Source organism: Rattus rattus, chromosome 9, assembly GCF_011064425.1.
Source record: "Rattus rattus isolate New Zealand chromosome 9, Rrattus_CSIRO_v1, whole genome shotgun sequence".
In the NCBI taxonomy this organism is placed as follows: Eukaryota; Metazoa; Chordata; class Mammalia; order Rodentia; family Muridae; genus Rattus; species Rattus rattus.
The window spans coordinates 29578164-29605423 of NC_046162.1; the positions used below are offsets into that span (position 1 = coordinate 29578164).

General features: G+C 43.1%; 1 protein-coding gene across 1 annotated transcript in view; it reads left to right on the plus strand.

The window, feature by feature from the left end:
• Positions 1–250: 250 nt before the first annotated feature.
• Positions 251–27260, plus strand: part of LOC116910204 (T-cell immunoglobulin and mucin domain-containing protein 4-like) — a 34168-nt gene continuing 7158 nt past the window's right edge. Inside the window, exons 1-5 of the mRNA XM_032914067.1 lie at positions 251–308; positions 4663–5004; positions 6703–7032; positions 9268–9351; positions 9666–9719. Of these exons, the coding sequence (XP_032769958.1) occupies positions 251–308; positions 4663–5004; positions 6703–7032; positions 9268–9351; positions 9666–9719 (868 nt within the window). The remainder of the gene's footprint in view (positions 309–4662; positions 5005–6702; positions 7033–9267; positions 9352–9665; positions 9720–27260) is intronic.

Genomic DNA, 27260 nt, shown 5'->3' on the forward strand with positions numbered 1-27260 from the left:
CAGGACGACAGACAGAGAATCACATTGGCACACACACTGCCACACTACACAGTTGCACTCATGCACTGGCCACCATGAGAAAAGCACTCAGCACATTTGATCACACATCCCAAATTGAGGGAGGTCATTCAGGATGAAGGAACGGGAAGATTGTGAGGCAGAAAGGGAAGTGAAAGTCCAGTGTCCCACCCTGTCAGCAGGAATTGTGATATAAGGCATGAGTTTTGAGAGACACACAGATCCTGTCAAAATGTCCAAGGGGCTTCTCCTCCTCTGGCTGGTGATGGAACTCTGGTTGCTTTATCTGAGTAAGTGTTCTAGATGCTTCCGTTCTGTACCCTGGGGAGGGTAGATTTTAGGGTAAGGAGGTTCCACTTAAGCCTATCTCCTACTCAACTTGCATTTTTATAGGATCTCTTCCTCACTTTGTTATGAAGGGATTTTTTAAGAGACTGATTTGGGTGTTCAGGGATGAAGTAAATGGTTTAATTAACTGCTATTTCTAACCTAATCAAAGACATAGAAACAGGGTATTAAATGAATGGGTGTAAACAATTTCATCTGCAGGCAGCACAAAGCAGAGGCAGGGGAATTTTGTTCTGCTAAGAGCTCTTGTTTTGACTCCTATTGTTCTCTTTGTTTTCAGGAGATTTTATTTGCTTTTTATTTTGTTTTGCTAGGGAGGGGGGCTCCAAAATGAGTTCTTTTCCTCCTTTTGTTCTGTTGCTGGTTTTTTGTTTTTGTTTTGTTTTATTTATTCTGAGACAGGGCCTCTCTGTTATGAAGTTCTGGCTGTTCTGGAACTTACTGTGTAGACCAGGCTGGCCTTGAAATCATGAAGATCCACCTGCCTTTGCCTCCTAAGTGTTGGGAGTAAAGGAACGCCTCACTATGTCCAGCCCTTATTTTTTTGTTTCTTTGAGGCAAGATCTTACTGTGTAGTGCAGGCTACTTGGGAGTCAACAATCCTCCTGCTTCAGCCTTCTGACAGTTGTTATGACAGGTGTGTGTCATGTGCCCAGCTAAGGGGAGGTTTCTCTGCGGAACATTGATACAGATGAGTCACGTGAATGGACATCCAGAGGCACACACAGCAACCACTCTGCTCAGTGCTGTCGCTCTCCTGGTCACCAATGCTGACACTGTCAGTATGTCCTTCTGCCTCTCCCTCTTTCTCTCATCCTTGAATCGAGGTTAACTCAGGTCTCCGGTAAACTTGAGTTTCTCCTATTCTAGTTTGCAGGCTGCTTTAGGGCTTTCTCCTGATCTCTGAGGTTCCTGTGTCAGAGAGCTTGTTGCCACACAGGGTGCTAACTTCACTGCCTCCGTCCACAGATATTCTGTACGTTACCTTCCAGAAGGTGGGCAAGGACTACTTCATAGATATTCCAGAAGCCATCGATGGAACAAAAGCAGCCGGCCATGTTCTCAAATCAACTCTTTGAAATTTACCTATGCGCTTGCTGTCTGTCTGTCGTCTGTCTGTCTGTGTATCTGTGTGTCTTTCTTTCTTAATATTTATTTATATTTATTTGCGATGGTGTCTACGTCTAACAAGGTAACCCAGATTGGACTTCAACTTGCTCTTCTTCTCCTGCCTTGCTGCTCTGAGTACTGGAATAATAATGCCTGTTCCAAGTTTTGCCGTTGTTATTGTTACATCCTGAAACTACAGCGAAAAAAAAAATTGCTGGAGCTTGTGTCCTCATGTCTCGTCTGTGGCAGGACAGGGGTTGAATGGGCTTCTCCAACCTTGCTTAAAGGAGTTAGCACCTGGTGAAATGACCTCTCTGTTCACTTATTTGACTGTTGTTTGGCTGTGACCTAGAGCCTTGCTAGGTAGTGGGGACTACCTCAAGTTTGCTGGCCTCCTGGCTTTGCCTACTAAGTATAGGGGCTATAGGTGTGCACCACTATGCCTGGCTTATTTATTTATTTTTACTGCATCTGTGCTTAAATGGTCAGCTTAGAAGAGAGTAGCTGCCCAGTTTCCGAGGATCAAAGGTAGATGTGTGAGAAGAGATGGTCATGGCATCGTCACACCACAAAACTGAGGCTTGGCTGAAAGGTCATCAACTGGAGAAGGAACAGGCAGGCAGTGACAGAGAAGTGGCACTCCCACTGGGTCACTGCAGTTGAGAAACTCACCTGGTAGCTGTGATTTCTTTTCTTCCTAGTATTTTGTAGCTGAAGGAATCATTTCTCCTTCTGTTTCTGCATCTCATGTGTATGGTTCCTCATTCCGAAACGTTTAGGTATCCAGCGAAGTTGATTTCATGGTGCTTCTTGGCATAGAAACTGTGGAACTCCTTTTGTGGCAAATACTGTTCTTGCTGCCTTGTGATAATGAGGACTGTGGCTTGCCCCTAAGAAGCCCACAACACACACTGGCCTCTAGAGTGACGTCTACTTTGTCACCCTAACAGGGACTTTTCTGCCACACCAAGCTTCTTGCTTCCTTTTTTATAGTAGTGTTTGATTAGGTGAGTAATACTGAAACTTTTGGGTGAAAAGATTAAAAACATTATGAACCTTAAAAATCTCTTTCCCCTCTATGCCCAGTTCCAATCCTGTCCTTTCATCATGGAGGCCCGGGTTACCTGAGATTGCTGTTCCGTCAATAGATGCTTTCTAGGCATCTGTTACACCAGAGTCCGTGAGAAGGGGCAATGCTTTTGTTTATTCACTTCACAGAAGAGACACCATCAGAACAACAACGCACATTTCAAACTTCCTGAATCATTGTTAACTACATCTCATCACAAAAATGAGGTGCATTAGTGAGATAGTAAAGCTAACTAAACTAAGATTGACTGCCTGGTTCTGTGATCATAGTGCAAAACCTCATACTGTACCCTGTAAATTCACACACACACACACACACACACACACACACACACACACACACACACACATCTGGTACCATTTTCTACCTGCCATACCACTGGACACACATGTAGTGTGCTCATGCAAACAGGCAAAATACTGAGACATATGAAATAAAAACAAATATTTATCTACTTGACTTCCCAAGACAAGGTTTCTCTGTATAGCACTGGCTGTCCTAGAACTCACTCTGTAGACCAGGCTGGCCTCAAATGCATAGAGATCTGCCTGTGTCTGTCTCCTAAGTATTGTTTTTAAAGGTGTACACCACCACTGCTGGGCAAATAAATCTGGTTTTTTTTAAGAGAGTAAGTGGGATAGAGACTGTAACTACATGCATAAAACCTACACACGCACACGCCAGACAAAACCCTAGCATAAATGGTTGAACCGCTCCTAAAGTCCCACCCCTAGGAAAGAGGCTGTTAGCAATTCAATTGATGGCTGCTAGGAGAGGGACACTCAGTTCTTTCAGGGCTGTGGCCCTGAGAAGCTGCCCATGTGCTAGTAGATGGCTGTAATGACCCTACATGCACGCACATACCGGCAACACTAAGTGGACATATATTTTTAAACAAGAGAGCACATAAAAGGTGCAAGGCTATGGAGCAATGGGGGAGAAACTGGAAGAGAAAGAATGGAAGATAGATCTCATCAAATATTTATTATATGCATGGTGAAATTATTAAACAATCTTGAAAAGAATGAGTAAGTTAGAGCGAGCAAGCTGGCTCAGTGGGTAAAAATACATGCTCTAGAGCAGTGGTTCTCAATCTCCCTAATGCTATGACCCTTTAATATAGTCTCTCATGTGGTGGTAACCCCCAACCATAATCATTTCATTGCTACTTCATAACCGTAATTTTGCTACTGTTATGAATCATAATGTAAACATCTTTATTTTCTTCCTGTCTGTTGGGAGTCACAACCTGCAGGTAGAGAGCCACTACTCTGAAGCCTGAAGACCCCAGTACAGACAGGAAGGTGGAAGGAACAAGCCAATTCACTAACGTCCTCTGACCATCATCCACTCACTGTAACATGTGAACATCTCTCTCTCTCTCTCTCTCTCTCTCTCTCTCTCTCTCTCTCTCTCTCTCACACACACACACACACACACACACACACTATTAAAATTTTAAAGGAGAGTCAAGAAGAGCAAATCCACAAACTCCTCCTAACTTTGTGTTACCTAAGTGATCACATGGTCCAGAGCAAGCAATTCCCATCTCTGTTTCTGGATAGAGAGTAGGACAATGGAGTTGACTACCACCGATGTCTTTCCTGTCAGATGTCTGTCTGGGCTGGGCAACCCACTCGAGACATTCAAATTAGCAGTACACAATATCTACTCAGTGAGATGTTGTTGTTGTTGTTGTTGATGATGATGGTGGGGGGGATGGTGGTGGTGGTGTGTGTGTGTATATGTGTGTGTGTATGTGTGTGTAGCACAGGTTTTTGGGTGGCTTTAGGTGAAACATGTGACCTAGATCACAGGGTCTGACCTCTATTTGGGAGCTGATTTACAAAATATTGGAGTGTTTAAATTGGCAAAAAGATCTTGCTATGGAGAGACATTTAGAAGTTTGAGATCACCTCTAATTTGGGATGGAGACCTTGAGACTTAGGAGTTCAACAGCACAGGCAAGCATTTGTGCTAAAGGAACTAGGAATGTTCCCTCGTCTTCCTGTACTCTCCCTCTACGTGTACAGAAATGGTGGAGCATATTTGAAAAATTTTTGTCTGTGTAACAGCGTTCTCACTTTCTCCCGTAGCACCAGCTGCCTCCGAGGATACAATAATAGGGTTTTTGGGCCAGTCGGTGACTTTACCTTGTCAGTACTCATCCTGGTCCCAGAGCCGCAACAGCATGTGCTGGGGCAGAGGTTCATGTCCCAGTTCGAAGTGCAATGGAGAGCTTCTTCGTACAGACGGAACAAGGACCATCTCCAGGAAGTCAGGAAAATACACACTTTGGGGGAGTATCCGGTTAGGTGATGTGTCCTTGACCATCTCAAACACCAATCAAGGTGACAGTGGGGTGTACTGCTGCCGTATAGAGGTGCCTGGCTGGTTCAATGATGTCAAGAAGACAGTGCGCCTGGAGCTGAGGAGAGGTGAGGAAAGAACGGGGCTCAATGCTTAGAAAGAGGTAACATCCGTTCAGTGGGTTGTGGTGATGAAACCATGCTTATTCGAGTAACGGGTGGAAAGGCTGCCTCTCAAATGGTGAGGCACCTAGTGTAGTTAGGGAAACCCGCATATTAATTATAGCCAGAACAGCCACAGAAATGAAGGAGGGATTCCAGCCAACAAATGAAGAGCAAGACGGAAGATGGAAGGTACAATTTATCTGGGGGCTTTACCCCGCTTTGCAGAAATTTGGCTCCATGCTTTTGGGCCTCTCAATTTTTATGTGAGCCATAATGATTTCTCTCCCTCCCTCCCTCCTTTCCTTCCTTCTTTCTTCCCTTTCTCTTTTTCTTTCTCTCTTTCTTTCTCCCTCTCCCTCCCTCTCTCTCCTCCCCTTCCCTCACTCCTTTCCCTCTTTCCTTCCTTTTTTTGCATATTATTTGATTTCCAAATAATAAGAAAAAATTAACTGTGCGGACTGAATAAGGTCCATGGTTCAGTTTTAGCCTACAAGCAAACATTTTTTGATTCCTGGCAGAGGGAGGAGGCATGGCACCAGGTACCACCTCAGGCAGCTCTCACACCCTTTTTTCCCCATTTCTATCCAGTGTTTTGGGTAAAATTTGGGATGTGAAGGGACTCCGAAAGACTGGGGCTGCAAGAACAGAACACATGCAGCTTATGGCTGAAGTATGTGACCAATAGGCACATACACATGTCTAGCCAGAGATTTTTAGATTGGATTGGGCTTTGCCTCTGCATCAGCATCTCCTGTGGGATTCTTGAGTCCTGGGCTGACACAGTGATGCCTTGGAAGGCTCAGCCTGGATGGCTGTGTCCTTAGGCTGTCAGGATGGCCCTCAAGTGTTCCAGAGTGGGAACTAGATGCTTTTCATTAGTGAGCCCCATGCACATTCACACACATGACTCTCACAGCGACTCTGTGATATCAAAGAAGAGGAACGAGAAGTTGGACTAAGTTAACTTCAGTAAACTTTTCTCTCCTGCAGGCGTTCCTTGTGGTCCTGACAGTTTGGCAGGAGAATCAGACATTAAACAAACAGAGATATGCGTGGTTACAAAAATATAATAGATGCTGTGGTGAAATCTAGAATTGGGGCATCTTGTTACTGCACAGAAGAGAGCTCCCTTTAGCTGCAGTCTGAGAGTTAAGTGAGGGCTAACCTACTGAAGAGGACCAGCAGTAGGAATAAGGATGAGGTCCAGCAAGTGCAGAATTTACTGCAGCTGGAAGGTCATGGCGCAGTGTAAGAAATACAGAAAGAACAATTGACTGACGAAAGGGAGAATGTTCTCTTCCAGCAATGCATGACTGGAAAGACAGAGGTGCAGATGGTGCCTTAAAGGGCAATGAGCAGGGGTAGGTTTTTTTGTTTGTTTGTTTTATCCGATAAACAAGGAGATGACAGTTGAGTTTTAAGCAGGGTCTGGGCATAATTAGCTTTGTGATTTTTTTTTAAGATTTCTGTAGCCAGATTCTGACAAATAGACCAGAAAGGACAGAAATGAAGGCAAGAAACTCAGGTGGAGTAAGCAGTTCAGGCCAATGGGCCAAGAGGGGCCAACAGAAAGGATGGAAAGGAAATGATCTCGGATTTCTTTGTGGTGTTTCCTATCTCTCATCTCTACTCAGTGACAGATGCATCTTCTGTTGGTTACAGCCACAACAACCAAAAGACCCACAACAACCACCCGGCCAACCACCCGGCCAACCACCCAGCCAACCACCCGGCCAACCACCCGGCCAACCACTCGACCAACCACCGGGCCAACCACCACCCCTTACTTGACCACTACCCCAGAGCCGCTTCCGACAACAGTCAGGACCACACCTGATCCCACAACCACGGCCCGGCCCCAGACACTGGCTTCCACTGTAGTGGGTACAGCAGTAACCATGTACCCCTCAACAATGCCTGGCTCCTTCTCACAAGAAACCACAAGTTTTTCAACCACAGAGATCTTCACGAAAGGGTCTGCCATCACTGCAGGTGAGGATTGTCCATTCTTTCCCTTCTGGTCAGACATGGTGTGGTTTCCTTGAAACAGGATTCTTCTACAATGGGCAACCCAGTGACCTGCACGTGCGCTCATGTGTGTGCATTTCTTTCCCTTTATGTTTTTGAAAAGTCAGCATTTTGGGTTCTCTACTTGACCTCTCAGGAGTCTTGCAGAATCTGTGTGCTGAAGGTTATTCTAGGTTAAACTCTATTCAGGGTTGGACCTATTCTCTCAGGAACTCACTATTCTCTGAGTGTTTGAGATTTATTGAAGTGAAATGGCTAATTAGTGCCCTAAAATTTGTAACAGGAAGGGTTTCATGATTTCTACTTCTTTCCAACTCATGGTTGCTGAGGAAAGACGTTCTTTGGTGGTGCAGTCACTTGTAAGCTGCCCATGGTGCTGTCAATAGCCCATCACCTATGCTCCTGTAAGCAACTCTAACTGACTCAGTGGAGCACTCATGCACACACGTAAACACATGTACACACACAGACAGACATATACACACATACATAACACACATACATACATGCGAGCATGCATACATAAGCACACACAAGCACACATGCATTCACAGACATACACACACGTACACACACAGACATATAAATACACACAGAGACATAAACACACATACATACACAACAGATAATCAAACACATGAGCATGCCTATATACACACAAGCACAATCCACATACAGGCACAGACACACTCATATGTGCACACATACTTACACAAACACAAACATATACAAGTACACACATGCATACATGTGCACATGCATACACATACTTACACAGACACAGAAATATACACATATACACACATGTGCACACACAGACACAGGCATATGTACACATACAAAACACATACACAGAAAGAGAGAGAGACAGATTGAGAAGAGGGAGGGATCAGCAAGATTGAGAAAGAAATAAGACAAGATAATGGAATGAATATAATGAAAATGCATTATATGCATCTATCAAAATGTAATAAACCCATTATGTATAATTAATATATGCTAACAAAACATTTTAAAGGAATGTAATATATTCCTTGGCAGTAGTTCCATTCTATCCCTGTTTCTTAACATTCTTTCTTTCTATTTTGTTCTGAATTTTCCCTGTTTCTGAATCTTGTAATACTGGGTGACCAACTTGGGGTTTGCGGGCTTGTAATAGCTCCTACCATGCTTCTGATTATTAAGTAAGACTATCTAAAAGTCATTGTGAGGTAGTTTGACTGCTTTTCCAGGCAATCCAAATGCCTTGAAAATGTCTAGATAATTGAATCAGCCTTCTAAAATTGAATTGGTTAATTCTGTAATACTCTGAATAGTCATCAAAGTTCTCAAGTTCTTAATTAATCAAATTTTGTGGGTTTTTTTTGTCCCTTTGGGTTTTTAAAACAATCATCCTCTGTGGTGTGTGTGTGTGCATGTATGTATACAGAGGCCGGAGGTTGAGGTCCAATTCAGCGCCTTTCTCAATCCCTATGCAACTTTCTGACACAGGGTCTGAGCCTGGGACTCACAGTTCCAGCTGGAATGGAATATCTAGGAAGCATGCTCTGGGATCTGCCTGTCTTTACCTCCCCTGCTGGAGTTACAGGCACATGATATCATAAGCATCTTCTTCCTTTGGGTGTCAGGGATCCAACCTCAGGTCCTCATGCTTGAATGGCAAGCACGTTATACTGCCTAAACCATCTCCCCAGCCTTAAGTAGTCATCTTAAACCAAGAGCATGCTTGGTTGTTGTTTTTTGTTTTTGAGATGGGGTTTCTCTGTAGCCCTGGCTGTCCTGGAACTTGCTCTGTGGACAAGGTTGGCCTCAAACTCAGAGAGCTGCCTGTCTCTGCCTTCCCAGTGTACCACCACTGCCTGGCTATAATTTATTGTCTCTCTTTTTCCTTTCTTTCTTTCTTTCTTTCTTTCTTTCTTTCTTTCTTTCTTTCTTTCTTTCTTTCTTTCTTTCTTTCTTTCTTTCTTTTATTCTCTCCCTCCCTTTCTTTATCTATCTATCTATCTATCTATCTATCTATCTATCTATCTATCTATCTATCTTTTTTTAATTCTAAAACTAATCTTTAATTATTGAGGAAAAACCGGAAACGTACCAATTGGAACAAAGATGTTGATAAAACTAGCCCTGACTCTCACCACCCACTGCCCTGTTGATACTGCGATTGTTTTTTTAGTAGCTTTAAAATTTTGTTTTCAGAATCAGAAACTCTTTCTGCATTCAACAACTCTCAAAGAAGTGGGATGACCATATCTACAGACACAGCCTTAGTCAGACCCACAGGTATACAGAACTTACTACCTGCATCTTTCCTTCCACCTTGGGCTGGGGAGATGCAAACACAGAATAAAAGTGATCCAGAGATGAGCCCAGTCCTATTTGCCATGGTGTCCTCCTGGTTCCCATTAATATCACGACAGTGTAGGTCATTGGTTCCTTCCTATGGCTTGGAGGGAGGAGTGTGAAGGGAGAGGGAGGAGGGAGAGCACCCTCTTTAATTCACGGAGTTTAGGGGCAGCATGTGGCATCTCTGGTATATTTACCATTACACTTCTGGCTAGAATTGAGGATGACTTTGTTCTCTCTTGTCTTCCAAGGGTCCAAGGCTTGGATTCTCTCATCAACTTCACAGCTGATGACACAGAAAACAAGTAAGTTTGAGACCTGTCAGCACTGAGGTCAGGGAGCTCTCTCTGCTGCTTGAGTGGTTTGCCTCTGGCCTGGGGAACAATCTGATGTCTGTCAGTGGGTCTTGGAATCAGCTATTTTGGTTCCACTCTGGTTGTCTCCCACATCCTCCAGCTTGTTGGGAGGAAAGTGAAACATCCTCGCCTTCTGCTTTCTGATTCTTTCTGAGGCCCCTCTCTTGAGGCCTCTCCTTTTCCTCTGCAGCTTCTCACTCAAAGCAAGGGGTAGTAGTTAAAGAAAATCACCTTTCATTTTTCAACCTGTTATTTACTTATTTTAAATCACGCAGAACATATGCCAATGTGCTTTGGTAAAGGAGACATAAAAGAATGGGAAATAAAATTTTCTTATATATATATATTTTTCCTAAGTTCCAGCCACTTTTCCTGACCCAATGCAAGTTAGATCTTTGTAATTACTAATTGAAACATTCTAGATGATTTTGTAATATTGCCTTATGGATGTGTATATGAGCCTTTTTCCTCCCATTGAGAGTAATCTTATAAAATTCATCTTCAGTATTGATGCTGTAAACTTTAGGGTCTTTGAGATATGCAGTCTCCTTTTTTGTAACCGGCACAAACCCCACTATCTGAGCTCTCTTCATTGTTTTCATTATTTCTGTTTCCCATAAAGCCCTGCTATGTGACCATCCAGTAAACAGAGGTCTAACTTAGGACAAAAGCTGTTCATTCTTGTACTCTATACATTTATGTAAAAATTTATTTATTTGCTATTACAGTGTGTGAATAGTGACCTTTCTTTTTTTTTTTTTTAAATTAACTTGAGTATTTTATATACATGAGGGTCAGAAACATCCCCTCCCCCATCCCTTTTTATGGGTTTTCCCTCCCCATCCTCCCCATTGCCGCCTTCTAGTTCACTGGGGTTCAGTTCCCCACCATTGTTCCACTGGTGCTATTGTGAATAGTTCCGTGACATGCACATGAGGGGTGAAGGCAACCCCTGGGGTCAAGTTTCTCATCCCACTGAGTTCATCCCCACTTGTCATCCATTGGGCGGGCATTTAACAAGGATTTGTTTATATGTATATAGACGTGTCTGTGCGAGTGAATGCTATGTGTGTGGGGGTGCTCATGGAGGTATTGAATCCCTTGGAGCTTTAGGGTGTTGTGGGCTCTGGCAACTGAATTTGAGTCCTCTGGGAGACCAGAACATGTTTGCAATTGCTGAACCCTACGAGCTACATTTTTGAAGAGGACCCTCATGAGGCTTCTCCATTGCTGTGAGCATGTGCTGGTTGTTTGATTCATCAGATTCCATCATGGACGCCTTCTCTAACAGAGCCTCTCCAGTTCTGTGATCTGTACGTCAGATAGCAGTATTTCAGCTTCTTCTTGCCCTGAAGTCTGCAAATAGTGGCCAGGCCTGACAAAACGCCTTACTATTTCTCATCTATTCTTTTTGCTTGTGTATATCTTTAAAAGAAAAAAAAATATTGAGTGATACCACACGAAGGTTTTGCATTCGGTTTTATTCACTTTGTTTTTACATCAGACCACCTCCTTTCTCATGCTGGGAGGAGATCTGCCTTGTCGGGTTAAGCCGCTGCATGTGATTTCATTGCCCATTGATTGGTGTTTCTGTTGCCCCAATGTTTTCGTATTATAGACAGCATAAATGCACACTTCTTCCTTCAGTCCGTGTGCTTCCTTAAGTAGCTGTACAAGTGTTTCTTTAGGAGAGTTGGTAATGGAGTAGAGATGTTATGTTGAAAAATGTGCACTATTAAATTTAATAGCTATTACCAAACTGTCCTCAGGAAAGGCTGGGCCAACTTGTTTGTCCGCCCACAGATTATCAGCTTCTCCATATCCTCCCTGCACTCGATCCCATTTGTTCCCTTTGTTCTTTCAGTCTCTCTAGAACATGTCATCTTGTTCCTCTCCTGTTCTGATTACCAGAGAAGGGAGCATCTTTCTTTGTGTTTATTAGAGAAAATGTCTATCTTCTAACTGTGCGGGGGAGGTAATGTGGCATCACTCTCAGAGGCTCAGAAGATAGGATCGAAGGGGACAGACAGGACTGAATGGAGGAGAGATGATGGGTCTTAATATAGGACTATAAATGAAGAGGGGGTGTGTGCAGGTCTGCTGTTGAAAACCTTTGACTTGTGCCAACTCATGAAGGGGACGGTGAGAAATCGGAATTAGTTCACAACTTAGGGGAGAGTGGTTGTTAAGAATCATCGTTCTTTGTTCATGCAGTAAAGGTGGCTGCTGTTTTCTAGTGAGAGAGGAAGGAAGGAGAAAATTGATAGAGGAAGAGAAGAGTGTTCACAAAACTATTACCTTTTATTCTCTTTGAATCTTAACCTAGTTTATATTGAATTACTTAGAATTGGATTACCTGATGTTTTTCTTGCTAAGCTATCCCTGATATTTATCAGTTCATTTCTCTGTGGCCAAGTCCAAACAGACAGAATTCCTGCTGCCCTGTTGGTGGGCTACAATACAAAAGAGGACCATGTTGTAACAAAAGTCTGTCTCTACATCACATGTCATTATGGAAGAAACTGAGATTCATTTAGCACATATTAGGTCAAATAAGGAATTTTCATAGACCACTTCATTTAAGATCTGTTTGGTAGATAAAGTCTTGTTTTACCTAAATGTCCTGGGGTCACACAGCTCTCAGGTACCAAGTCCTGGGAGTCTACCTCTGATAGCTAGGTCTTAGCTATTAAACCTTGTTCTATGGTTTGAAAGTCAAGTGTTTGGGGCTCTCCAAAAGCTCATGTGTTAGGGAACTGGATCTTCAGCTAGTGATACTATTTTATTTGTGTGTGTGGGTGTGTATGTGTGTGTGTGTGTGTGTGTGTGTGTGTGTGTGTGTGTGTGTAGACATGACACTTGTATACGGGTTCCCACAGAGGCCACAAAAAGGCATCAGTTGCCCAGGGGCTGGAGTTACAAGGAGTTGTAAGCTGTTCCACTTGAGTTCTGGGAGCTGGACTCCCGTCCTCTGGAAGAGCAGGAAGTAGTCTTAACAGCAAGGCCCTAGTGTTGCTATTTTGGAAGGTTCTGGAATATTGGGGAGATGAAAAGTAGCTAGAAGAAGTAAATCACAGGAGTAGGTCTTTGGGAATATCCAGCCTCTCACCCCTTTTATTTGTCTGCTTACTGTCTGCAAGACATGAGTAGCTTTATCTACCAAATAAAACTCTTAAAAACTTCTGCAATGCTCCAAGTGGTTAGGAATTATAATTCAATTATAAATACAATGAAAGTAACAACAAAAATGCTGAAGAAGGTTGTACATAGGTTTCCTTTCCTTTTCAGTGCAGACATTGTAGGACTCTCCAACCCCAATCCTTTGTGCTTCATAGCAGAAACATGTGACACACTCATTAGTTTCCCTCCTGATTATGGGTTCCTCAATCCCTTGTCCTAGTGTTCCTTGAAACCTTCTGCATAGCCTCTGTCTTAGTTAGGGTTTTCCTGCTGTCAACAGACACTATGACCAAGGCAATTTTGATACAGACAACATTTAATTGGGGCTGGCTTACAGGTTCAGAGTTTCAGTCCATTATCTTCAAGGCAGGTGCATGGCAGCATCTAGCAAGCATGGTGTAGGAGGAGCTGAGAGGTCTACATCTTCATCTGAAAGCTGCTAGCAGAACACTGGCTTCCAGGCAGCTAGGAGTAGGGTCTTAAAGCCCACGCCCACAGTGATGCACCTACTTCAAGAAAGCCACACCTACTCCAACAAGCTACACCCTCTAATAATGCCTCTCCCTGGGCCAAGCATATACAACCCATCATAGCCTCCAATAGGGGTTGGTTATAAGGGTTCTCTGGGAGCTTAATGTCCCATGGTTATACCACCATTTTGTAATGATTTCATTTTTAATAATTTCAGGTGAATTACTTTTCTTTGACCTTTGCTAAATCCCTCAAAGTATAAAATGTAGATGATAGTGGTGCTTTGATCAGAACAGTAGTGCTGTTGAGCAAGAAAATGCACAAGACAGAAACCTAGTCTATAATTATTCACTGGCAAATGATGGTCATCGTGAGGGATTCCTTCTGCTTTCATTCTTTACATCCCTGCTGTAGCCACTCACAACCCTTCCTTTTAGGCTAGCGGGGAAGGGTAATAAGAGGCCATTTACGCCAGCTTTTGGCTAGCTCCACGTTCTTGCTAAGAACATAGTACATTGTCTTATATTTTTAAAACTGCTAATCACACTAGGGTAGCAGCAGAGAAGTGACAAATTACAAACTGGGAGGTTTCAGAAGCTTTTAAAATCTCACAGTTGTAATTCTCTACCATTAGAGAGAGTGGGATTTTTGAAAGCTTTCATAGCCTCTTTTCTAGACAGCTTTGTAGACCTTTCAATCATTGCTTTTATTGCTGCTGTGGTGATGGTGGAGGAGGGGGGATCTTTAGTCCCCTGTTGCCTCTTGGTTGCTTTGTCCTTTTTGTATTTCTCAGTCTGTGGAGGTTCTGCTTTACAGCTGAGTTGTGGAAATCAAGTCACAGCTTAAAAAAAAAGAGCTTCAGTCCAGTTCTCTATTCAAGTTCTTCTAGTTTTATGGAATTTATTTTTATAAGGCAATTCTGTGTACATATATCTTCTAGGTCAAAGTTCTCTAAGTTCAAAGTGTGTGGTCCTCAGTGGAAGCCTTACATGGGGTAGTAAATTCTCACCTCCTCTGTCTTGCTATGTGAAATAGATTGTTGCCCAAGACCAGACAGATACATAAACAGAGAGCCAGGACTTCCAACCACATTTCTGGGATCATCATTTTTTATTGGATATTTCTTTATTTACACTTCAAATGTTTTTCCTTTTCCTGGTTTCCTGTCCATAAGCCCCCATCCCCTCCCCCTCCCTTTCTTCTATAAGGGTCTTCCCCTCTCCATCCTCCCCTCTTTACTCCCCCGTGCCGACAGTCCCCTACACTGGGTGTCCAACCTTGGCAGGACTAAGGGCTTCTCCTTCCATTGGTGCCCAGCAAGGCCATTGTCTGCTACATATGCAGTTGGAGCCCTGGGTCAGTCCATGTATAGTCCATGTATACCCATGTATAGTGGGTAGTGGTTTAGTCCCTGGAAGTTCTGATTGGTTGGCATTGTTGTTCTTATGGGGTTGCAAGCCCCTTCAGCTCTTTCAATCCTTTCCCTCATCCTCCATCTCCATTTTAACTGTAAGTCTAAGAACATAAGATTGGGAAACAGCAAAGAAAAATAATATTTGTAATATAGTGGAAATCTGATTTCAAAAACACTTGGCCCCCAAACAAAACAAAACAACAAGAACAACAACCACAAACCTTTTAAATGTGTGTTTAACGTGTGTGTGTGTGTGTGTGTGTGTGTGTGTATGTGTGTGTGTATACATGAGCACACATATGTGTGTATATGGGTGGGGTAGGGTATGATATGCCTATGAATGAGAAAGCCAGATGACAGCCTCAGCTCAGAGTCATCTTCAAATCTACCATCCTCCTCTTTTGAGACAGAGTCTTTCATTGGCCTGGAGATCACCAAATTGACTAGACTGTTGGTTAATGAGCCTGAGGGATCCTCCTGTCTGCCTTTCAGTCCTGGGCCTGTAAACACATGCCGTCATAATGCACCTTTACACAGGTGCTGGGGATGGAAGGTCCTTGCTCTTGGAGGACAAGTATTTTCAGGACACTGACCTTTTGCTCCAGTTCTGACTGCCATTGTCGCTCAACAGCGTCGTTGAGGGCAGGATCTTGTATTCATTTCTAATGTTTAAGTTTATTATTCTCTCAGCCCCTAAATGAATCATTGTACTACTGTTAGTGTACTATGTCAGAACATATATGGATAGCAGCTTTCCACAATGTCAGAATTTACTGAATAACAGATTCACAAGACATATTGGTTTTGTTGGCTGTAATTTGCCAAGGGCTCCTGAATTTCCATCATGGCCTGCTGGTTGTAAGTTCTTTTGTTTAAATTTTAAATACTAGTATTAACTCCCAGATCACATAGCAAACACATCTACATACTTGTATATATGAGTATTACAGCATGGTTATAAAAGGGTTAAAAGTCTTGGGGATGGGGTGAGCAGCAGCAGCAGCAGCAGTGACAGTGACAGCATTCACAGATTTCAAAAGGCTTTATTGGTGATAGAGGCAAAAGACTGCTAGAAATATTAAGAACATTTTTGTAGAAACAGGATAATGAGCCCCCCTAGAGGTCTCCTGGAGGTCTGCACAAGTTCAAGTCCTGCTACAGGATTCAGTCGAGCTACAGAAGGAGGGTATGGGATCATGGAGGTCATAGAAATATAGGGCAGCACCAGGAATGATAAATGGACAGAGAGACAACAATGTGAGTAATCTGTGCCAACAATAGGGACCATGCTGACATCATGACCATGCTGTCGGTTGCCTATGCAGTGGGCAGTCAGATGGCTGTCCTTGCCATTCTTGTGGTAAATGTCCTGTGGGTGGATGGGCTCTGGGTGTGTTACATTTGCCATGTCTGGTGTGTTAAGTTTTCAAGCCTGCTTTTGGCTAATAGGATTTTAATAATGTCCTTGTGCTCATATGCGCCTACTCTGCTTTGATAGATTTAGAGAACAGTACGTCAGCCTTTAGTTGTTTACCAGTCTGGGCCTCGTGAGCTGTGCTGAACAACTTCTGCTGCTCACAGGCACCAGTAGACACAGAATTAGTTTAGAAGATCGAGTCAAATGTTCCTTGTAAAGTGTAATCCCTCAGGGCACGGCACAGCCCCCAAAAGCACTGGTTTACACAATACAGAATAGCTTAGACAGGGAACAGCATGATCTCAACGTATACCCATCACCAGGTAAAGTCAAAGTGGTGTGCGCTCAGACTCAGTGAGGACCGTGACATCAGTCTAGTGTGGCTGGCAACAGCAAATGCTTTTGTGTAATACAACATTTGTCTTTGCTCATGATTCTCAGATTCCTATTCTTGGCTCTAGAGGCCAAATATTGGCAAAGTATGGTGAGTGTATTTGGGGAAATGCTTCTTCTTTTCCATTCTATTACTGTAACTTTCTCTGCAAAGCCAGCCCAAGCTTCACTTTTCAAAGCAAGCTTGTTTTTTCATTAGGTCAGAGGAGTCTCAGAGGAAGGTATGGCTATGAGTAAAATTTCTTATATTTCTATATTTGGTTTAGGCACATGAAACAGGTAATATTTTCTTTAGTTGCTACTCTGTAAATGACAAAGGGTGTGTAAGAATGAATAAGGAGGGGCTAAGATTGTAGCTTAATTGGTAGAGTGTTCAAATACAAGCACTACCGTATAATGCTGACATTGAGATCCATTTTTAGAATCTCAACACTTAGGAGGCAGGAGGAAGTTCAGGTAATCCTCGGCTACATAGGGAGTTCAAAGCCAGCCTGAAAGCTATAGAACAAACAAGCAAGCAAACCATCGACAACAAAATTAGTCAGTCATGGCCACTTTAGTCAAAGGTGTTCTACACTTTGGGAGTGTAGACACGCTTATGTATCTACAGGCCTCATCCGTTGTGTTCTATTTTTTCATTTTGTTGTTTTTCTGGAAAGAGTGGAAAAAGATACACTGGGGGCTCCAAGGACGCAAGAAGTGGGTTCTATCTAGGAAAAGAGAGCCAAAGTCTGGATGACCGCCAAAGGCCAGCTCCAACATCCAGGTAACTGAGGCAAGCAGGGAGGTATAGTGTCATACCTCACTGACTGGGACCAAAAGCTGATGACTTTTGACAATTTAACTCTCTCTTGCTATTCTGGGGCCAAAAGCTGATGACTTCTGGCTGCTTAACTCCCACTGATGGCAGCAGGGAATTAAGAAAAGAAACTCAGTTATTTGGGCTCTTTTCTCTTTGACTCAGGGGCCCCTCTCTGGCCAGGCAAGAGGCTCAGAGTTCCTTAACTCTTTGTGAGCCAGAGAGAAAAGAAAAAAACCAGTAAAGAGAAGGGAAGGGAAGGGAGGAGAGGAGAGAAGAAGAGAAGAAATGAAAACAAAACAAACAAAAAGAAAGTCAGACATAAACATGTATACCGGGTGGAGCAGAAAAGGGCTGCACCAAACGTTTATTATTGCTCTCATCCTTTTATAGTTTTTTAGACAAACGGTTCTCTGTATAAGAACAAATTACTTCACAGATAAAATGCTACACAAAGGGGAGTTACAGAAGGATGTGGACAGTAAGTTCAAAACAGCAGTGTTTCATTCTATAAGCTCATAAGTTCAAAGCAACAGTACCACATGGCCTTCTAGTTCATACCTGTGGATTCATCCTTGGATCTGACCTAGAATGAATGATTTTCCTTTATCATAAATCTGTCCCAAGACTATTTGTCTTAATGTAATTCAGGAAAATTCATTGTATTTTTTATTATGCAGTCTTTACTTACTAGTCTATGAGGGAGCACATTCTATTCTTGACTCTAACTTTATTGCATCTTTCTGGCAAAAGCAACTAAAACCAGCTCTTTAAACATTCTTCCTAAGATTATTTGAGTCAAATCAGGAATTCTATAAAGTCATTAATCCATCTAAACAACATTAATTCATGAAAGTTCACCCAGGAAGTAACAACACCAAGGTATAGGCAGTGAGTCTCTCCCAGTGTCTACTCACATCAAGCCACATAAATGAGGAGTATGGCAATGGCAAATCTGAGAAAGTACATCAATAGCAAGAAGCAACCCTGGGAAGAAGGTTTGTGACCATGTCTCTCCTGAGTGTGTCCATCGTAGCTGGATGGTCGGCCGCCTCTGGGGAGATCACTTGTGCACTGCAGCTTTTCCTGTGTGGTATCCTCCAGATGACTTAACCTAACTCCTATGGACAAACTCAATTCTGAATAAGTTTACTGATGGGAAAAGAGTAGGCAGATGGGAGCCCAGCATGGACAAAAATAGGCAAACACAATAGAACGTGAAATTGAAATTGTGTAGAGGTAGTTTAGCAATCTAACTTAATGGAGGCACAAAGCTAGGAAAGGGCTATGTTCTTCCTTCCTTCCTTCCTTCCTTCCTTCCTTCCTTCCTTCCTTCCTTCCTTCCTTCCTTCTTTCCTTTCCTTCCTTCCTTTTCATCCAGACCACACTTTCCTCTTTCTCCAGTCACATGCCCCACCCTACCTCCACTCCTCTTCCCTTTCTCTTCAGGAAAGGGGAGGCTTCCCATGGATATCCAGCCCTGAAATATCATATTGCAGTAGGACTAGGTGCATCTTATTCTATTGATGCTAGACAAGGCAGCACAATAAGAGAAAGGGTCCCATAGGCAAGCAACAAAGTCAGAGTCAGCTTCTGTTCCTGCAGGTAGGAGTCCTGCATGAAGACCAAACTACACATCTTTACCTATGTGTAGAGGGCCTAGGTATGTCCTGTACATGCTATCTGTTTGGTGATTCAGTCTCTGTGGGGCCCAATGGGCCCAGATTAGTTGATTCTGTAGGCTTTCTTGTGGCGTCCTTGACCCCTCTGACTCCTATAATCCTTCTCCCCCATCTTCCACAGGATTCCTCAAATGTCACCTACTGTCTGGTTGTGGGCCTTGGCCCCTGTTTCCATCAGTTGCTGCATGAACCCTCTCTGATGACAGTTATCCTAGGCTCTTGTCTTCAAGTAAAGCAGAGTGTCATTAGCAGTGTTAGGGGTGGGTTCCCTCTCACGGTGCGGGTCTCATCTGGACCAGTCACTGGTTGGCCACTCTCTAAATCTCTGCTCCATCTTTACTCTGTACATCTTGTAGACAGAGCAAATTGTAGGTTAAAGGTTTTGTGGCTGGGTTGATGTTCTCATCTCTCAATTGGAAGTCTTGCCTGCTTATGGGACATGGCTGGTTTGGGCTCCGTATCCCCCAGTGCTAGGGTTACCTTCATAGATTCCTGAGAGTTTCCATTGCCCTTAATTTCCTAGCTCATCCCAGAAATGCCCCTACCTCATTCCAGTTGTTTCTTCCAATCTTCTTTCCCTCTGTTCTGTTCCCATTTCCACCTACTTCCTTATCCCCATCCAGTTCCATGCTCTCCACCCTCAACCCTAACCCATCCACCTGCACTGTCTATTCCATTTCAAGAGCTAGGTTCTTAAGCAGGCTTGAGTCATAGGCGAAACTATTTAGTTTGTCTACTAAGGGCTAGGAACCATTTGTATCTTCAGAGTAGGGAATGACATTTTCACTTGTGCCTGAAGGGAAATTTTTCTTGAAAAGTGTGGAGGGTTTATTACATGGGAGCAAGTCTGGAGGCAGGCAGGCAAGCAGGCTATGCTGTCAGCCCTTACAATGCTTGAAGTAAGAGAACAGCTAGGTTAGCATGGTTAGCATTGTTGGTAGAGAGGCAGGGAGTGGTCAGAATCATTTAGGAGTCTGAGTTCAGTACATGTCTGGTGATCAAAACAAGACACAGGTAACTAATTCTCCATACCTAGAAGACCAGATCAATGGCAAATATTAACTAGTAAAGGAACCCACATGGAGAAGAATGCAATTTGGTAGAGCTTGAATTTGAAGTTCTTCTGAACAATGTCTGATTGTCAGCTGTGTGTCAGGGATGATTTGGCTGTGGGACTGGGATGTGTGACTTTAATCATTGACTCTTCTTTCTGACCAAAATAATTACTCACAGGGTAAGTGCTGAGGAAGAGCTTGCTGGAATGCCAGTCCTTTCTTGTTTATTATATCTTAAGGAGTAGTTCAAGGCCAGAGATGCAATTTTGGAAGTTGGTGCTAATAAACGACACTTATCAAGTACTTATTACAGGCCAGAACTGGGTTCAGGACTTTCATCCATTGTTCATTGTAAGGTCTACAAGGAAGAGCTGATAATTCTGTTCATCATATAGCAGAAATGGGTTTGGAAAGGCTAAGAAATTTTTCAGAGTTTAAGCATAGGTCTTTTTGATTCTTTGAACTTGTACTTTTAAATATTTTATTGTATTGCAAATGATACGTGTGGGGGACTAAATGAAGTTCCTGTTGGGTCACTTACAGATGTTTTGAGATGATAGCTGGATGATGAGAGGGATGAAGAAAGGCAAGAGTAAGGCTTCCTCTCCCTCTCTCACATTAAAGGAATAACATTTGGGAGAGAAGAAAAGCCACCCAAGGGGACAGAGCTAATTGCAAAAACTCAGGTGGACTCCAGAGAACAGAAGATCAGAGTCAGTGTTACTGAACGTGTGGGTTATAACCTCTGTCCCAACATGTCAGGGTCAGTTCTTCCACTTTTCCTCCTAAACCTATTTCAAGAGCTAAATTAAAGGCAAGAAGCAGAAAAAGATTTATTAAGTGAGGCTACACTGGGAAAAGGGACAAGGACATCTGGTTGCCTCTTACTGGTCCAAGTCCATCTTCAGGGTCCTAGAGTGATGCTTTTAATCCAAGGCAAGAAGTATGTATGACTAAGTCTAGGTGAGGTCGCTTGCCTGTCATTGTTTCAACTCCAAGTCAACCAACCATGTAAGGTCATCTGACAAGTTGTAGTCTTCCTCTAGAAGACAACTTCCCCCTCTGGCTACCGTTAGGGCTTCATTCATTTCTTCTTCAGGCAGGAGATTCCTGGGGATGGGGTAAGCAGTATAATTTCTTTTTTTTTTTTTTCCAAAATTTATTTATTTATTTTATGTACGTGAGTACACTGTAGCTGTCTTCAGACCCACCAGAAGAGGGCATCAGATCCCATTACAGATGGTTGTGAGACACCATGTGGTTGCTGGGAATTGAACTCAGGACCTCTGGAAGAGCAGTCAGGTGCTCTTAACCTCTGAGCCATCTCTCCAGCCCAGCAGTATAATTTCTTAGGCTGTGTTGTTTCACTAGTCTGATAGCCAAAGAGAAGAGACTACTTTGAAATGCTCAATTAGTTGTTATCTATTAGAATTATTTTGTTGCTAGATATTGTGGCAAAAAAAACCTTTAGAATTTATTCCTCTTATCCAACTGCATCTAACTTGTCTCTTCCACTCTTCAACACCTTTCCAGCCTTGGGCAGCCACAACTATACTCTTAACTTCTATGCAATCAGATATTAAGCTTCCATACACAAACAGAAACACATGATGTTTGATTCGTGTGTCTGTCTGTCTATACTTCACTTAATACAAAGTCTTCTAATCTCAATCATGTTACAAATGAAAGACTTTTATTTTTTAAAGATTTCTTTATTGTGTGTGTGTGTGTGTGTGTATGTGTGTGTGTTTACTTGTATGTGTATATGCTCTGTCTTTGTCTGAGTTCATGCTGTGTGTGTGGGGAGGGTGTGGGTGTGGGGATGTGTGTATGTGAAGTATATGTGCCTGAGGAATCCAGAAGAGTGTTTATCTCCTGGAATTGAAGTTACAAGCAACTGGGAACCTTTCAGTCTAGGTTGTAGTACCCAAACTTGGGACCTCTGGAAGAGCAGCAAATGTTCTTAACGACTGAACCATCTCCATTTTCAGTTTTTTGCTCATGAACGTGTTGGTTGAGTCTGTTTCTTGTCTATTATGGGGATGTAGATAACTCTTGGAAACACCGTGTTTTCTTGGGTGTATAGCCAATCAGAGCCCTGGATCACATGCTAGTTCTATTTCTAGTCTTAAGGAATTGATATCATTTTCCGTAATAGATGACGATTTACAGACCCTTTCAACAGTGTGTTAGAGCTCTTCCCTCCTGAGTTCTCACAGTTCTCTTTCCCCCATCTCTGGTTCTAGCTGGAATGAGGTAAGATTTCACTGGGGTCTGGATCTGTGTTCCTTGATTAGTGATGAATATTTTCCCATACTTATAGAAATGTCTTGCTCTTCCTCCAAGAAGTGCATACACAGGTAATAGTATTTTTGCTATTAAGCTGTTTGAGTTTATTTTATTTTAGACACCAATCCACAGTCATATAATATCGGGATGAAGTTTTTTCCCATTTGTTTTCTTTGTTGAACAGAAAATTTTTAGTTTGGTGGGGTTTTTGTCTTTTTGTTGTTTTCATTTGTTTGATTTCTTTTTTGTTTTGTTGTTTGTTTGTTTTATTTTTTGTTTTTTGCTTTTTTGACATGCACACTGAGGGCCAAAATAACTTTATCCTAAATTATTTCCTGCCTTTTCTTCTAGTAATTTCATATCTTACATTTTGATCTTTGGTACAATACCAGTGGGTTTTTATGTACAGTAAGAGATAGGTAGGAAAGGCTCTTCTTATGAAAATCATACCGTGAGATTCTAGTGACTATTTTCCTGGAGATGAGGTGGGCACTATTCAACCCACTACCATTTCTCTTTTGCAGAACTAACTTACTAGCAGGTTCTGGGAGTCTCTGTTCTGCAATACCTGTATGGAACTCAGGGCCTTCAGGATCTAAGGGTCTGAGAGCAGATCACACACAAAGCAGCAGTCTTGGTGGGTCCAACTGTAGAAACTGACAAGGTGACTCCTCTGTGGTATGGTTGAGGGGGGAAGTTTCTGTGGTAGATATGAGAAAGGGGACAGTCAGAGGCATCTGGAATCATTCAAAGTAAGGAGAGAAAGAAGTAGGCTGAACATGGTCAGCAGACTGGATCTGTTCATGAGAGAAGCAGGAGCAGAGTAGAGAGGTGGGGGATGGGGAGAGAGAGAGAGAGAGAGACAGACACATAGACACAAACAGGAGGAGAGAGAGACACATACAATGAGAGAGAGAGAGGAGAGAGAGGAGAGAGAGAGGAGAGAGAGAGGGAGAGAGAGAGAGAGAGAGAGAGAGAGAGAGAGAGAGAGAGAGAGAAGAGGGACACACACACACATACACACACACACACACACACACACACAGAGAGAGAGAGAGAGAGACACATACACATCGAGAGAGAGAGAGAGAGAGAGAGAGAGAGAGAGAGAAGGGACACATACACGATGCACACACACACAGGAATATTAGCAGAATGAGTAGCTGGAGTGGAAGAAGCCTGTGAGCAGGGAAGAGAGTTTAGGATAAGGGAGGAGGTGAGAAGGGTTTGGATGCTAGCACAGATTTTGAAATGTGTAACTGGTACTTGTGATGTGGAGGGAGGCTGGAGGCCAGCATGTGCTTTGGTATGTTAATAGGCACCATAGATAGCCATTTTTCCTCCCGCCTTTTGGAATTTGGGGAAATGGAGTTTCTTTTGAACATGGCATTTGTCCCATCTCAGATGGCTGGCATGGCCGTATTTCACAGTGAAGAAAGAAACCACTGGCCTGTGCCCTCTTGCTGTTTCATGCCCAGGACTGTGGCCTTTGGAGTATGTCTCCTGGCCTCTCACATTTATGAAGGTGTGTGTGTGTGGGTGGTGCTGTTAGATATCATATCACAGCGCTGGTGTTTGCAAAGTGTCTCTTATGTTAGCCCATTCCAATTTAAAACAGATTAGCTCTGATAACAAACTGACCCAGGCTGGCTTTGTGTGATGGCCTCAATTTCAAGCTGATCCATCATGGATGATTACAGTCCAGTGGGATTTGGCAGAACAAAGGTAGGACTTTTGAATTCCTACCTGCAATTTCCAGCGGTGGACAAGAATAGCAGAAAGCAAACAGCAACAATAGCTCAGTGGCTAGGGGGAGCTCAGTGGCTGCCTTCCCTCCTTGCATTTTCATGCTCCCAGGAATTCAACAACCCCATCTCTTCGAAGAACAAATAAGCTCTCTGGTACCAATTATTCTCCGTCACCTCCTCTTTCTGTGTCAAGCGCTAGAAAGCTGGGGAGGAAAATCCATGTGATTGAATCCAGTGGTTATTAGGCTGAATATTTTAACATTTGGTCTCCCCCTCTGTGTCCTTTTTGTGTATATGTGTGAGGTACATGTGTGAATACATGGGTACAAATACCTGTGCATTTATGCATGTGTGTGTGTGTGGGGGGGGTCAAAGCAGGATGGTGGCTGTCACCTGTTGCTTCCCACATTATTGGCTTGAGATAGGGTTCCTCACTGAACAGGAAGCCCACTGGTTCTGCCAGTGTCTTAGGTTTTTATTGCTACCATGAAATACCAGGACCATAAAGAAAGTTGGGGAGAAAAAGATTTTTTTCCATTTCCATTTCCAGATCACAGTCCACCGCTGGAGGAAGTTAGGACAGGAACTCACACAAGGCTAGAAACTAGGAGCTGAGGACATGGGGAGGTGCTGCCTTCTGGCTTGCTTCAAAGAGCTTGCTCAGCCTGTTTTCTCATAGAACCTAGGACTCTCAGTTGAGGGATGGCACCACACACCATGGGCTAGAACTTCTCCCCATTGAGAAAATGCTTTATAGCCGAATCTCACAGAGGCGTTTCCTCAACTGAGGCTCCTTACTCTCTGATGACGCCAGCTTGTGTGAAGTTGATAAACAAAACCAGTCAGTACAGCCAAGCTGGCTGGCCAGCTAGCTCTCAGACCTGACTGTCTCTACTTCCTTCCTGGGGTTACAGCCGTGTCCTGGAGATTTGAACGCAGGTTCTCGTGCTTACAGAGTAAGCCTTTGAACCCACCTTGCCATCTCCACAGCTCTTTTTTATGCAATATTTTTATTATAGGGTCTTACTGTAAATATAACGTGTTCTTGGATGCTTTTTCTCTGCTCTGGCTTCTAACATTGCTTTTACTTTTTGGCCTCCCTGATGGTCTCTTCTGGTTTTTTGTTTGTTTGTTCCCTCTTCTGCCTCCCCAGTCTACTTCCCAATCCTGATATTTGTCAGGTTTTCCCCCTTTCATGGGATATACATTCTGAAGACTTGAACTGCTGACTGGGTACTGACAATTCCCAAAGAGTACAGTATCTAAGGGTGTACTTTTCTTACAAAATTGATTCAGATTCAGATAGATCAGTGTGTGTGTGTGTGTGTGTGTGTGTGTGTGTGTGTGTGTGTGTGTGTGTGTGGTGTCCCACCGGTGTAGTAAACACAGTACCTCTGACTGTGGCTCATAACCTGTCTCTCTCAGGAACCTACCTCTGTTCTTCCCTCTTCTCTGTCTTTGTCAATAGTTGTTGATCGTGTGTCTTTGGTGTGACCTTGGAGATAAGGAAGGCTCTCATTTCTCTGTAGCTCATATTTAATGTCTATATTCTGTTGCTTCTATCCCCTGTCAAACATTTCTGTAATTTTACCCTTGCCCTCTCCCAGCCCTGGACTTCGGACCCCAAATTAGATGAGACCTCTATTGTTACTAAATATAATGTGGCAAGGAGTAGCTGGTAGGTTCATGCCAAGGTGGCCCCCTGAGAAGTTATGCCATGTGATAAGCCTGGTATAAAGGGGTTTTATTTGGGGGAACCAAGGAGTATGAGGACCTGGAGAAGAGATAGAGGCAGACAGACAGGAGCAGAGCCATGAGGGCAGAAAAGGATCGAAAAAAGGAAAGAGAGGATGGCTGTGGGAACAGAAAGAGAGGGAGGGAGAGAAGGAGAGAGAGGCCAGGCAGTCCTTTTATACACTACCTGCACCCCGCATTAGGTAAGGTTGGCAAGTGATAATGTAATCAATTGCTCGGTCTCTGGGAGGAGCCTAGCGGAATGGCCTATAAGCAAACACCTCTGGGCTATTCCCTTGTCCTCCTGTAGGCTCCTATGCAGCATAAAATTCCTAGTAATGGCCTGAAAGCCCAGTGGAGTCTTATCATGTTAAAATAAATCTCTCCACAGCTAGGTCCTACTTGCTAGTCCTGGGCTATTCCTGTCTCCAATGTTCCATCTTCACAGTTGCTTGTATGTCGGCAATTTATGTGACACATAAATTATATCTATATATCTATATATATTTACACACATATAATACACACGCACATATATAAATAATGCAGACACACACATGCACACAAAGAGAAACAAATACACACACTACACATAGTGCAATCCATGAGAAAGGAAAGAGGATAACAAATCAAATCCATTAGGAGAAAGTGATGCAATCAAGAGACACGGTGAGCACAAGATGTATGGATCTGCTGCTGGAGAGACGGGGTGTGTTGTATTACAGTTAGCGTATTTCTCTATGTAGATAGCCTATGTTCTAAAGCAACACTAAAAGGCATAGGGCAGTGGATGACCCCATGGCAGTCATGCAGTCAGTTTACAGCAGCAGTGACAGATGTGTGAACAGTGACATTGTGCCTGCCAAGACATATTAGATGATAGAATCTTTTGACTCCATAATGACTCATGGTACCATTGTTGGGTATGGAGTTCATCACTTACTGAAATGTTGCTATGTTATTGTTTAAGACTGATTTTTTTTTAAACGTTATATGGTAAATTCCCAGAGGACTAGAGTATAGCTAGCAGGATGGCTAATCAGAAGTTCTCAAAAGATATTTGTTAACTGAATGATCGGTAGTTTTCTTTGCTGGATAAGAATCTGCAACGCATTGCTGAGGCTTCTAGAAAAAAATCAGAGCCAGGTTTGTTGAGATGGCTTAGTGGGTAAAAGCACTTGCTGCTCTTGCAGAGGACCCAGGTGTAGTTCCCAGGGCCCACATCAGGGAGCTCAAAACTGCCTGGGACTCCAGTTTATAGGGGATCTGGCACCTTCTTCTGGTCTCTGTGGGATCCAGACACAGATG